Here is a 13,073-nt window from a genome sequence, read left to right as displayed (position 1 = left end):
ATGGTATTTAATTTTACATATACTGTATTACAAAGTGTGTACAGGAAGAAATGGTGACAATTTTCAGAAATAAATTATGCTTCATTCAGAAGAATCTTTCTAGATCCAGCATATGACAATTCAGCAGAGTGCTTTCTCTTGCAGATTTTTCAGTTAAGTTTAGTACTACCACTTTGTTAGAAATAAGCAGTTGATCTTGTTATTCATGACCAGCAAAGTACTTATCACAGCAGCGGGCAGTGCTTAGAAGCCCTGGTTCAGCAAAATACTTCAACACAAGCCTAACGTAAAGTACGGGAGGAACTCCTGACACACTATTGTATCAGGACTATTGGGCCAGCTCCTCAGCTGATGCAAGTCTGCATAGTTTTACTTAATTATTTGGAGCAATGATGATTTACACCAAATAAGGATCTAGCCAATAGTATCTCACCACTTAAGTCTCATGCAAACTAGTTATGCGGCAGATTTTATGATTCCAGAGGTCTTCCTCGGACATTTATTCAGAATTAAAAGATTTTATTCAACAACAGCATTCTATAGCCACCCTTCAAATAAAAGCTGCTAAAATTGATCAAGATAAATAGGGAAAGTTATTTTTAATACTAGTTTAATCTTCACTTCTTTTTAATTTAATTAAAGGCACTTCCACTGAGATAAAGGATAAAGCAGATACATTAATCACATTGTGTTTTCAATGGATTCTAAACCTTTTTTTTATCTTTACAGCATATGTTTAACAGAGTGTATTTAATAATTTAGTTGCAGTTTGACACAAAAGGAGGAGTCCTGGCCTGAGCCATATTTTGTTTCAAGGTCTTTCTCCTATGGATTCTCTACCTGTTACAGCCACCCATACATTTTAAAGTTGATTGGGAGTAAAGAAGAATGCCCCAGAAAACAAAAATGGATGTCATTGTAAAAGGACAAAACATCAGTTGCCATGATCCCAAGTATCCTTATATGGAGAAAGCATCCAATTCAACTACATGGTTATGGAAAAACTGCTCTAACACTACTGCAAAGTTTGAATGCATAAACAGATAACCATACAACAGGATTGCAGCCACAGCTACAATTAATCTGCCCTTCCTGAATAAGCATTTGTTTTACATAACCTATGCCTCAATCTGTTCCTGATGGGAGTAGTGTTCTCCACTCATTTATAGACACAGATGTTGGACTATCGAGAAACCGTGTACTTATCAGAAGTTCTGTATTTATCTCCCATGAAATAGAAGGGTCTGATAGTACACAAACATTAGTAACTGGGTTGGCCTTTACTAACATGTAACCAATCAATCTGATTGACAAAAGCCAGTTAATAACTGGTCCATAATGGCAAAGATCACTGAGTAAGTGAACTCTAAAAGGTGAAATTAGGTACATAATCCTCCCCTTTATTTTTATGGATATTTATGCTCATAACAGTATCCATACTCTGATTTTGTAGTTAGATTAATTATATGTTGCTTTGCTTTAGTTAAATTTAATCCAACAATAGTTATTTAGGTATATGAGTACACACGAATCACATCACTGACATTTACAATGGTACTGATTATATAGTTGAAGTATGCAGCTAAAGAAACAGGCTGGCACTTCTTGGACATTATGCATTTATTCAACTAATCTACACTTGCTATCATCAATGTGAAACCTAACACCAAGCACAAGGATGTTTTAAAAAGTGAACTAGCTGTACCCTAGTAAAATAACACAACTACAGTCAGTATTTTGCAGAAATTCAGTGGCTTTTGATTATGTATCTGAGAGAAAACAAACAATTATAGGAGAATGTTTTAGCTAGTGCCACATGTTAAATAATCCTTTACTCAAATATTTAATTCTTTAAAGATTTAAAAGATATTTGTAACTGGCAGGCCACACTTTACAGTCTGGATCCCCCTAGGAAAACATCCAGATATCTATTAAACATCTGGTAGCCTCCATTTCACTGAGCAGACAAGGTTTATAACATTAACTGTGAATCTGGGAATCATGCTTTCTTTCTGAAGAGGAGTTGGAGATCTCAAGTGACATTCCATTCTTAAATGAAAGCAAGCCATCACACCAGAAAAAGAGGTTTACCCTTATTTAAAATGTCTTGCAGTGTGGTAATTTCAACCAATATAAACTACATATGGTAGATGAATTGCTTCCATAGGGAAACCATAAAGTTTCAAAGAAAAAAATAAATTATTTATCACATTTGGCATCAGCATGCTCACATTATTCTGCTTTATGGTATCTGCAGTATTGGCACTGATGTTGAACACTGACATACTCACTAGCAAAGAAAACAATTGACCACGCAAGAGATGCTTTAATTGGTGAGCTTTGAGAATATTTAACCAGAAAACTCACATTGTACAGATTAGTCTGTCAGATATGTTTACGCTTTTCAGCACTCCACATAGCTTAAACTTCAAATTCAAGGATCCCTTTAAAACCCATGGAGGTTGCGTATAATTAGGATTAGATTTATTGGTAAATATTGGTAAAGGCTGATATCTCTACAGACAGACAAACCGATAAAAAAATATTTCCATCGATAGCTGAAATTTACAGATAGGCAAAGTAAGAAAAATGCTGTTTGAGAACTTTGAGTTTGATTTAAGGACACTGTATATTCTGACATCTGATGTTGACAATTTGTGTTTTAACAGTTAAAACTTTCCTTTTTGACTCTCAACATCTGCTGTCATTAAACAATTATTGCCTGACCCTGCTCCAAGTTTTTCACAACTGTGAAAATTTAAATAAATAAAAAGGTGCTTTAAAAAAAGCAGTCAAAATTATTAAAAATGTAATTCTGCCAAGCATATGTATAATAACAATATAATGCTTGACTGTTGTGAAGAAAGTGAATAAGGAAAAGTTAATTACTCCTTCACATAACAAGAACTAGGAATCACCCAATGAAATTAATAAGCAGGTTTAAAACAAACAAAATGAAGTATTTCTTCACACAACACACAGTCCATCTGTGGAACTTGTTACCAGTGGATGCTGAGAAGGCCAAAACTATAACAGGGTTAAAAAAAGAACTAGATAAGCTCATGGAGGATAGGTCCATCAATGACTATTAGCCAGGATGGACAAGGATGCAACACTATGCTCTGAGTGTCCCTAGCCTCTGATTGCCAGAAGCTGATAGTGGACCATGGGCTGGATCACTCAATGATTGCCTATTCTGGTCATTCACCCTGAAGCACCTAGCATTGGCCACTGTCAGAAGACAGGATACTGGGCTTGATGGACCATTGGTCTGACTCAGTATGGCCATTCTTATGTTGTAGCTCCAAAAAGGAACAGTAAAGTTGGCATCTTTTATCTCAACAGATATGCTCCTAAAATACATTTAATCATAATTGCTTATGTTAGTGGAAAAAATAAGTTTACCCTTTTTTTTTTTACTCCTCTTGGCAGTGTAGAGCCCACATGCCTAAAGAGGACTATGATGGATTCTTTTCTTTCTTGAGCATCATCAATACATTGTTTACTAAATTCCAGCCAGTTACATCTCTGCAAACCCACTGAAAACAATACCTGGCTAGATGTCAGAAGGCATAGAAAGAAAGCAAAGGCACTGCACTAAGCATAATCTGATCTTTATTACTTGTGATGATGTATGAAGAGGAAAGGAACTACAGTGAGTCTGTAGGGATGATAATTAGTCAAGTGATGCTTTCCCCCTCTCTTGTAAATTGAGCACATTTGGGATGGAAATCCTTAAGGGATAGATAAACATGTCATTTCACAGTCACTTTTCTAAGTAATTTTTCTAAATAAACTGTATAATGACTCAATTTGATTTAAAAGAAATCCATCCACCAGCTGACTGGGTTCTGCCTCAAAATAAAATTAAAAAATCCCTCAGAGGCAGAGTAATAGAATTGACAACCAGGAAAGAAAGCCTCAAACGCTGCAGTCTTTATGGGCCAACTTCTCATATTGTTCGAACTGGATATTAAAGACTGGAAATCAAATACATCCAATGTGAGGTCAAGACTAAATTGGAAAACTGGGATGGAACTCTTCACTGGGGATGTTAGGACTCAAGAGTGTAAGATGGACAAGGTTATTCTCCACAACCTGGGAAAACAAAAGAAAAAAAGTCAGTTATATGAAATGAAACAGATTACATTCACTTTGTAAGCATACTTATTCTTCAAACAGAGCCTGCAATTCTGTAAGTAAAATACAAGAATATAAGTCTCCCACCTCACTTAGGCAGACAAGCCTCTCATTTCCATCCTTAGATACTGATAATCCTACAAATGTAAATGCTTTTCAGCATCTATTATGAAGTTTCAACCAAATTAATTCAAGTGTTGCTAAAACCATGCTTGACTGATGACTTACATTGCTAGACATGAGTCCATACCTTTTAAAAGTTGACAAAGTTCTGAATTCAACTATTCTGAGTTCTGATGTTTATTTTCACAATGCTCCATTTTGAAGCAACATGATGTGACAAATCTCCTTTGCAAACAGATTTTTGAGGAAAAATCTGGATCTTCAGTTATAAAATGCTAGAAAAGGAAGGAAGGGATATAAGAGGATATAATACTGAACATTATATCCCATCGCGATATTTCATTTGATTCTTTCTGTTCCAGTTTTAGCTGATTGGATTTGTACTTGAGATCAATCATGTGGGCTAAAAGTGTTTCATATCTTCTCAGAATTTTGTCCTTTATTTCATCTTTGTGATTCCAGTTCTTTTTGGCTTTCCCAAGATTGGCACATGGAAAAAGAACAGCTAGTGAAAATTAACCTGGATGTAACTGAAGTGATGCTAGAAGGAAGAGAAACATGCCCTGAACTCTCCTACTCCATGATTTCTATGGGGAGCCATTGCAGACAGCAATGCATCAGAGTTATATGTTTTTGGCATCTTATGTTGCTGGACAGCCAGGTCACTGTATTCTGAGCAAGCTGGAGATTTTTAATGGAAGGGAGTTTCATTCCTTGATGAAGAGAGTTGAAGTATTCTAGCCTCGATATTAAAAATCTATGGATCATTTTGGTTAGATCTGTCTCCCATAGGATTGGAGACTTTTTCATCTGGCCAACTACAGATGACAGTGAATTTTTTTTCTGCTATAGTTATTTGGGTCTCCAAATGCTGTGTGGCAGGTCAGATGATCATCTGAAGACTGATTTAACTAATTAAATGCAGATTTATGGGATTGTTATGGATAGGGTTGCCAGCCTCCAGGATTGGCGTGGAGTTTCCCAGAATCGGCATCGATCTCCCGGTGACTATTGAAAGCAATCCAGGAGATTTTAATAGGATATTTTAAGAAAATGACATTACATCATGTTGGGGAAAAAAGTCTCCTGGAATAACTTTCAGTCAGAGTTGGCAACTCTAGACAATATTGCCATGTTGGCTTTCAAAGTCCTACACAGAATTGGTCCCGGTTACCTGAAAGATCATCTCTGCCCTTCTGACTGTGATCTCCTACAACAGTTGTATTCCACTGGAACAGAGAAATCATTGACTGATAAGGAGTATGCAGAGGCGGATTACGGTATTGTGGGGCCCTGGGCCAGAGCAAGTGGGGGCCCCTCCCCACCCCTTCTGCCTGCAGTTTCCCCCCCCCACCCCCGAGCCTCCCCAGGGGAAATGGGGTCGGAGTGCGAGGCTTGCCCCGCTCTGCCTGTGCGGCCGGGGAGTGGGGTCAGGGCACGGGGGCTTCCTGCCAGAAGAAATAAGAATCATTAACCTTGCTGCAAAGTTAAAAGCAACAGCCACCCTTATCTTCACCGAAGCCTTCCCCTCTTTCTCATGAATTGATTAAAAACATATAACAAACAAAAGACTCTCAAGCAACCCCTCACCCCCTGCCAAGTCTGCCACTTGGTGGCAGAGAAGGAAGAGTGTGCCACAAACTCACGAACTGCTCTTCACAGCCACCTGAATCCACTGAAATCATCTCCTTTCCTACTCCTATTTCATGTCTTACTCCATGCACTTTGGATCCCACTCTCAGCACCAAGCTGCCATATACCCAGGGGCGGCGCTATGGTTTTTGCTGCCCCAAGCACAGCAGTCAGGCGGCTTTTGGTGGCATGCCTGTGGGCAGTCCGCCGGTGCCGCACCTTCAGCGTCTCTGCCGCCGAATTACTGCCGAAGCCGTGGGACCAGCGGACCTCCTGCAGGCATGCCGCCGAAGGCAGCCTGACGGTCGCCCTCACAGCGACTGGCAGGCTGCCACCTGCGCTGGTGCCTGGAGCCGCCCCTGCATGTACCCATTCTCTCCTCCATGCCTGCCTTTAATATGCATGTAGGGTGACCAGATGGCAAATGTGAAAAATTGGGACGGGTTGGGGGGAAATCGGGACCTATATAAGAAAAAGCCCCAAATATCAGGACTGTAAAATCAGAACATCTGGTCACCCTATTAATGCATGTCTTCCTTCAAACCCTAATCTTCCCACCATTCCTCTGACTTCCCTCCCAACACGATTAAAAAAAATTAGGGAACTAACCAGACACTGAACCTTACTTTGATGTTCAGGTATGTGGCTTTCTATTGCCTTCTTTCCATCTCCCTCTATTGGTATGTTGCCTACCAACTGTAAACTCTTTGGGGGGGCAGGGACCAAGTCTTATTACCCTTCTAAAGAGCCTGGCCTGTTGTTGATGCTATACTGACAACTTTCATGTGCCTTAGCATCTGGGAGGGGAGGACTGGCCATGTTGCAGAGAAAGGCTCCGCGTTCCCTTCCTGCTGTACTAGGGGAGGTTTAGTCCTTTCATGCCCATTTGTTTCATAGGAACCTAATCTGTGCTAAACCCTGATTAGTGCCTTTGGCAGGTTTTTAAATACAAGTAGAAGGGGACAGTTTACTCCCCCCTGCCCCCACTTAAATTAAAACCACAGCGCTTTATCTGCAGCCCGTGTGTTTACCTAGCGCTCCTAGAGCGGCGGGGGGAGGGAGCAGAGAGGAGTGAGCGGAGGGGAGGGGCCGGAGAGGCGCGAGGGGTGGGGAGCCTGGGGAGGAGAGGCGGAGACGCAAAGAGGCGGAGGGAGGGCGGAGCCATGGGGGGAGAGGAGGAGCGCGAGCGGGGCTCGGGGGCAGAGTGCGGGCGGGTGGGGCCGGCTCCGGCGCTCCAAGAAGATGCGTGCGCCCCGCCGCGTCCTGGTTTAGCCTCTTATCCCCGCTGCCGCCCATGTCCCCTCCTCCCCCCCCCCCAAGGCGAAGTCCGGCCTCCCGCTCTGCATCCGCTCCGCCAGCCCCGCTCCCCGGGGGCAAAGTGTGGGAAGTCCGAGTTTCCGCTCCGTTTTCTCGGCAAGTTTCCGTGCTGGTCTTTCCCCAGCTCGCCCCCCTCACTCCGCCCTGTCTGTGCCGGAGCCGAGAGGCGCGGGAGCGGCGGGGTCACTCGGGACTACACCAACTCTACCCGTCCCGAGCCGCGCCGGGCAGGGAGAGCGGCCGGCGCGGGGCTGCGCGGCTGCAGGGGAAGAAAGGAGCCGGCAGCAGCAACTTCAGCGGAGCCTCCGGCCAGCCAGGCGGGCTTGAGAGGGGCTGCGGCGGCGGCTCCCGCCCGGGGATCCCGAGCCCAGCTACAGCTCCCCCTGCTCAGCCAGTGCAACAAGTAGCCCCGGTGCTGGGCAGGGCGCGCTGTGGCCGCTGCCGGCGGAGCTCAGACCTTGTCCCGCAGAGCGGAGGAGGGGCCGAGTAGCAGCCGCTGGGAAGGGGGGTGGGATGCTGGAGAGACACAAAGCCGGCGGGGGAAGCAGCCCGCCGCAGCTCTTCCCGGGATGGAGGCGCCTCGCAGGCTCGGCTTGATGCTGCTGCTGCCGTGGGTGGTTTGTGGCTGCTTCTCCCTCCTCTTGCTGCTTCTCCCCGTGGAGTCCATGTGCCCGGAGCCATGCGACTGCCAGCTGCAGCAGCACCTCCTGTGCACCAACCGGGGGCTGCGGGCGGTGCCCAAAACCGCCGACCCCCAGGGCATCCTGACCTACAGCCTGGGGGGCAACTTCATCGCCAACATCTCTGCCTTCGACTTCCACCGCCTGGCAGGGCTGCAGCGCCTGGACCTGCAGTACAACCGCATCCGCTGGCTGCACCCCAAGGCCTTCGAGCGCCTGGCGCTGCTGGAGGAGCTCTACCTGGGCAACAACCAGCTGGTAGCACTGGCGCCGGGCACCCTCCGCCCACTGGCCAAGCTGCGCATCCTCTACGTGAATGCTAATGAGATTGGCCGCCTGAGCACTGCCTCCTTCGCCGGCCTGGCCAGCCTGGTCAAGCTGCGGCTGGACGGCAATGCGCTGGCCTCGCTGGGCGAAGCCACTTTCTCAGGACTCCCCAACCTACTCTACTTGCACCTGGAGTCCAACCACATCCGCTGGCTGAGCCGCGGCGCCTTCGCTGGCCTGGCCAAATTGCGCTTCCTTGACCTGTCTGGGAACCAGCAGAGTTCTCTGCGTCACCCAGAGATCTTTGGGCCACTGCGCTCACTCAGCACACTGCTTCTCGCCGGCAACAGCCTGCAGCAGCTGGGTGGGGGCCTCTTTCAGCACCTGCCCAGCCTGGCCAAGCTCTCACTCAGCAGCAACCGGCTAACACAGCTGGCGCCGGATGCCTTCGCTGGGCTGGGGGCACTGAAGGAGCTGCGACTGGATGGGAACCTGCTGAGCCACCTGCCCGCCACCTTGTTGGAGCCACTGCGCAGTCTGGAAGCGCTGGACCTGAGCCGCAACGTGCTGGCTGCCTTGCACCCTGCTGCTTTCGGCCCCCTGCCCAAGCTACGGGAGCTCAGCCTGCGCGACAATGCACTGGCCGTGCTGCCGGGGGACCTCTTCACCTCTAGCCTGGCTCTTCAGCGCTTGGAGCTGGACGGCAATGCCTGGAGCTGTGACTGCCGCCTGCGGGGCCTGAAGCGCTGGCTGGGCACACGGCACTCACAGGGACGGCTGCTCACTGTCTTTGTGCAGTGCCGCCTGCCACCTGCCCTGTCCGGCAAGTACCTCGACTACCTTCAGGACGCACAGCTGCTGCCGCCTGACGGCGCCGACTGCCACAGTGGGACCTCCCCATCTCCCTCCCTGCCACCTGCAACAGGGCAGCGGCCCAGGGAGCAACAGTGGCAGCTGATCCTGGCCCCTGAGGGGTTTGGGGGCAACAGCAGCAGCAGCCCGGCCCAAGGGGGACCCGGATCCCTGCCCTCTGCCTCCACTATGCGCTTGCTGGATGCTCAGGAGGGGTTTGCTCCAGCCCGAGGCAGCGGGAGAGCCGAGCCCACCCCTACGGCCTCCCTACCTGACCTGCTGGGCAGCTCCAGGCCACCCCCGCCTCTGGCTGGCCCCGCGTGGCCTCGGCGGGCTAGGAAGCACCACCTAGCCCCCTCTGCGGCTGGGGCCCCGCTGGTATCTGACGCCTGCGACTTCAACAAGCTCTTCCTGTGCAACCTGTCAGTAGAGGCGGTGGGCACTAGCTCGGTGACCGTGCGCTGGTGGGTGCGGCCTCACCGCAGTCCCCGCCTGCTGGGGCCCGTGCGCTTCAGACTCCTCTTCGACCGCTTTGGGGCCACTGTCAAGTTCCAGCGCTTCGTCTACCTGGCGGAGCGGAGTGAGCCAGCTGCCACCCTGCGGGAGCTGCGCCCTGACACCCCTTACCTGGTCTGTGTGGAGGGGGTGCTGGGTGGCCGCGTCTGCCCGGTGGCGCCGCGGGACCACTGTGTGGGGCTGGTCACCCTGCCCAATGGGGGCGCGGCTGGCGGCCCAGACCAGCAGCTCCTCACACTGGTGTTGCTGGCGGTGAATGCGCTGCTGCTCTTTGTGGCCCTGGCGGCCTGGGTATCCCGCCTGGTGCGGAGGAAAATGCAGGGGCGGCGGCAGGCAGCGCCGGTGCACGTGCGACAGATGTACTCAACCCGCCGGCCGCTCCGCTCCATGGGCACTGGCGTCTCTGCCGATTTTTCTGGCTTCCAGTCCCACCGCCCGCCCCGCAGCGCTGTCGCTTGTGCCCTCAGCGAGACTGACCTCATCGAATTCCCCTGCGAGCGCTTCGCCGACAGCAGCAGTGCCCGGCGCGGGGAGGACCACCTGCTGCAGCAGCGATTCGCTGACTAGCAGTGTGGCCCATGGAAACTATAACTCCCAGCTGGCCCCATGCTGGCATCACGGTTCAGCAGGGCTTGCTGGGAGTTGTAGTTCCTCCCTCCCCCCGGTCACCTCACTGAGGGCGGGGCTGTGTGGAACTTAAGGCTGTTGCCAAGCAGAGGGGGAGTGGGTTGAGATGGGGCACCTGGAGTAAAGACCTAGGTGCTCCATGTGGGTGAGTCTTAACAGATGGGACCCAAGCTTGTTACATAATTCCAGCAGTCCAGTCTCAATATATCAGTGCTCCTTTCTGCAGGTAGGAGGGGGCTGGAGTTCTCGTGGGCACATCCCAGTTACCAGGAGGGGTTATGTGGGGTTGGTTTTGGTCTGGCACATTTATTATAAAGAAATCCTTAAAAATATTAGTTCTTTCTTGAAGATTAAAAAAAAAAAATCACTAACCTAAGGAAGTAACTCTGCATTTTAAAATAATTGCTGTCAAGAAGAACAGAAGAGTATCGGAGCTAATGCACATAGCAGCAGGGGTGGACTCTGTTCTCAGAGCCAGCCGTTTATTTACTGTGTCTTTCAGGATAATCTTCTTGCACTGTGTTTAAGAAGGTCCAGGTTACTTTTCACTGGTCAAACAAATAATCCAAATCACTGATGCGATACAAGAAATATGTTTGAAGTTTACTGAACACTGACTTTTTAAACCCATCATCACTTCCTAGGCATATTGTTGAAATAAGACTTTTAGGAACGGCATCAATACTGAATTCTGCAACATGCAAGTAATCTGAACAGTATGGAATATGGAGCGTTTGAATGATGTGGTTGTTTTAACTCAAATAGAATGCAGGACAACTGTGTGTATGTGTGTGTGTGTTTTATACCTTTTTATATAAAAAACAGTAATGCAATTGATTTTAGTCTTGCAGGAATATATTGCTGACACCACTAGGGAAAACTAACACAAGTTTTGTAACATGTTTACAGGGAATTATTTCAAAATTGTGTTTTAAATAAATACTATTTGGTACTTCTACACTTTAATGTGTGTTTTAGTTGTCTGGGTACATGGTTGGTCAGTGGATCACTGAGCTTCAAATAATCCATCTTCGTAGCTACCTGAGTGCATACAAAGGTGAATTATTGATTGATAGGTAGCATAGATGCATTCCTTCTTTAACAATAATAGGTGGGGGATATTTCAGAAATGTGAAACAAACTTATGCCAATAAGTAATTCTCTTAGTTTTACTGTACTAAAATTAGTTTTATATGTACTTGTACCTCACTGTGAAATCCATTAATTTTTTTTATGTTAATCTGTGTTTCTCAGTGTTTTGCTCAGCTAATTGAGTAATGATAAAGTTAAATCTTTATCTTGAGTTAATCTCTTGCAGTAGTGTATTACTTTTATTTGAATGCATTTTTGTTTTCTGAGTAGTGTTAGTCATTTTATGATTGGCTGCTCTCTACTTTCTGGGAGTTTTGCTTCCCTAAATATTTACAAAAATGTGCTTCTGCCACTATTAAACATGGTGGTTTAGTTTACATTAGTTCTTTTTGCGTGGTCTAGAAATGAGCTAATTTAAAAAAGTCCAAACTGTGGTTACAGTTATATGCAAATATTTTAGAAGGAGTTCAGTATGTTCCTGAGACCATTGATATTACTTGTGCTCCTATTCATTTTACCTGGAGCCTCAAATGAATTCTTGAGGAACTGAATGGCTCAGGAGTTTGATGATATATGGAGGCATCAATCTCTATGTCACTGGTCCACATTTGACCTAGGTTGGTGCTGACCAGAAAGTTTTTTGTTTATGGTCTGATGACTGTTCAGTAACCTAAATTAAGTTATGTGGTGGTGTCTGTTTGCTTTTTAATGAACAAATATTTACAAAAGACACCATAGTAATTGGTACCCTTGTTGAGAGTCCAGTGACTGAATGGGAAGGAGCCTTTTACATCCTGGAGATGGTTTCTTAATATTAGGGTCCAAATACAGTGAAGAGGGAGTGTTAGAAGAATTTGCTTTAACACTTACCAGTTATGTGCAGAGAGGATTTCAGAGTGAAATATTGATCCTATTGACGTCAGTAGGAATTTTTCTATTGATTTCAATGGGGCTAGGATTTCGCCCTCTGTCTAAAGTTTCATGAAGCTGCATCTTTCAGGGACAAAATCTTGTAGTCCATATGCAGGAAAATTTTCACTTAAAATCACTAAGATGCAGGGCTGAATGAAATTTGGATTGAAGAAATGCAGGATCAGTCCTTAAATTGAGTTAATTTTTTAAGTGTCTTAACTCTTGGCTCGTTTACTTTCAAATATCTATATAGCTATGGGACCCATGTGATTATCGGTGGACAACACCATTGTTATTGCTAAAAATTAATGGGGATTGCATAGTATTAAACTGTATATCACACTTAGTTTAGCTCTATCACTGGATATTCTTCTAATAGGAGATGCATACATACTGTACACAATTATGATCAGTTATGTCAATAAACCCATTTGCTAAAAGAAAAGCAGTGTCTCCAGATTGATTTTAAAATGATACAGTACAAAATACACAGTTTGGTTTTATTAGTTGAACTGTTTTTACATTATCCAAGGCTGCACCTTGTCTGTTACTTCATTCCTGTCATCATCTTTTCTCAACATATTTTTCCAATGTACCATACTTTTGTTTTGGTTATAGTATGTTGGGTTAGTTTAGGATGATTTTGGCTTAAAGCAAAATATTTTAATATCTGTAAAGAAACACTTTATGTATGCCAAGGATGCAAGTACTGATAATTATACCGGTTAGAGGTTTTCCTGGGTTGGTAGAGACCATCTTGGACCTCTGCTGATAATGTATTATCAGATCAGTGTACAAGTGGTCATCTCTAATGTTGATATCTCGTGAACTGTTAGGGTTAACAACAAATACTTTTACTGTTGGGGAAATATGGGTCCCAGCTTCACAGGGGTAGAAGGCATTTATTTATATGAC

The 13,073-nt window shown here is 46.0% G+C and overlaps 1 protein-coding gene across 1 annotated transcript; it reads left to right on the top strand.

The window, feature by feature from the left end:
* Positions 1 to 7,073: 7,073 nt before the first annotated feature.
* On the top strand, positions 7,074 to 12,603 carry TRIL (TLR4 interactor with leucine rich repeats). Its single transcript, XM_005297007.4, has one exon. The coding sequence runs from the start codon at positions 7,782 to 7,784 to the stop codon at positions 10,092 to 10,094; it is 2,313 nt and encodes a 770-aa protein (XP_005297064.1). The 5' UTR covers positions 7,074 to 7,781; the 3' UTR covers positions 10,095 to 12,603.
* Positions 12,604 to 13,073: the final 470 nt, after the last annotated feature.

Source organism: Chrysemys picta, chromosome 2 (genome assembly GCF_011386835.1).
Source record: "Chrysemys picta bellii isolate R12L10 chromosome 2, ASM1138683v2, whole genome shotgun sequence".
Lineage (NCBI taxonomy): Eukaryota > Metazoa > Chordata > Testudines > Emydidae > Chrysemys > Chrysemys picta.
This window is presented reverse-complemented; position numbering and strand designations above follow the sequence as displayed.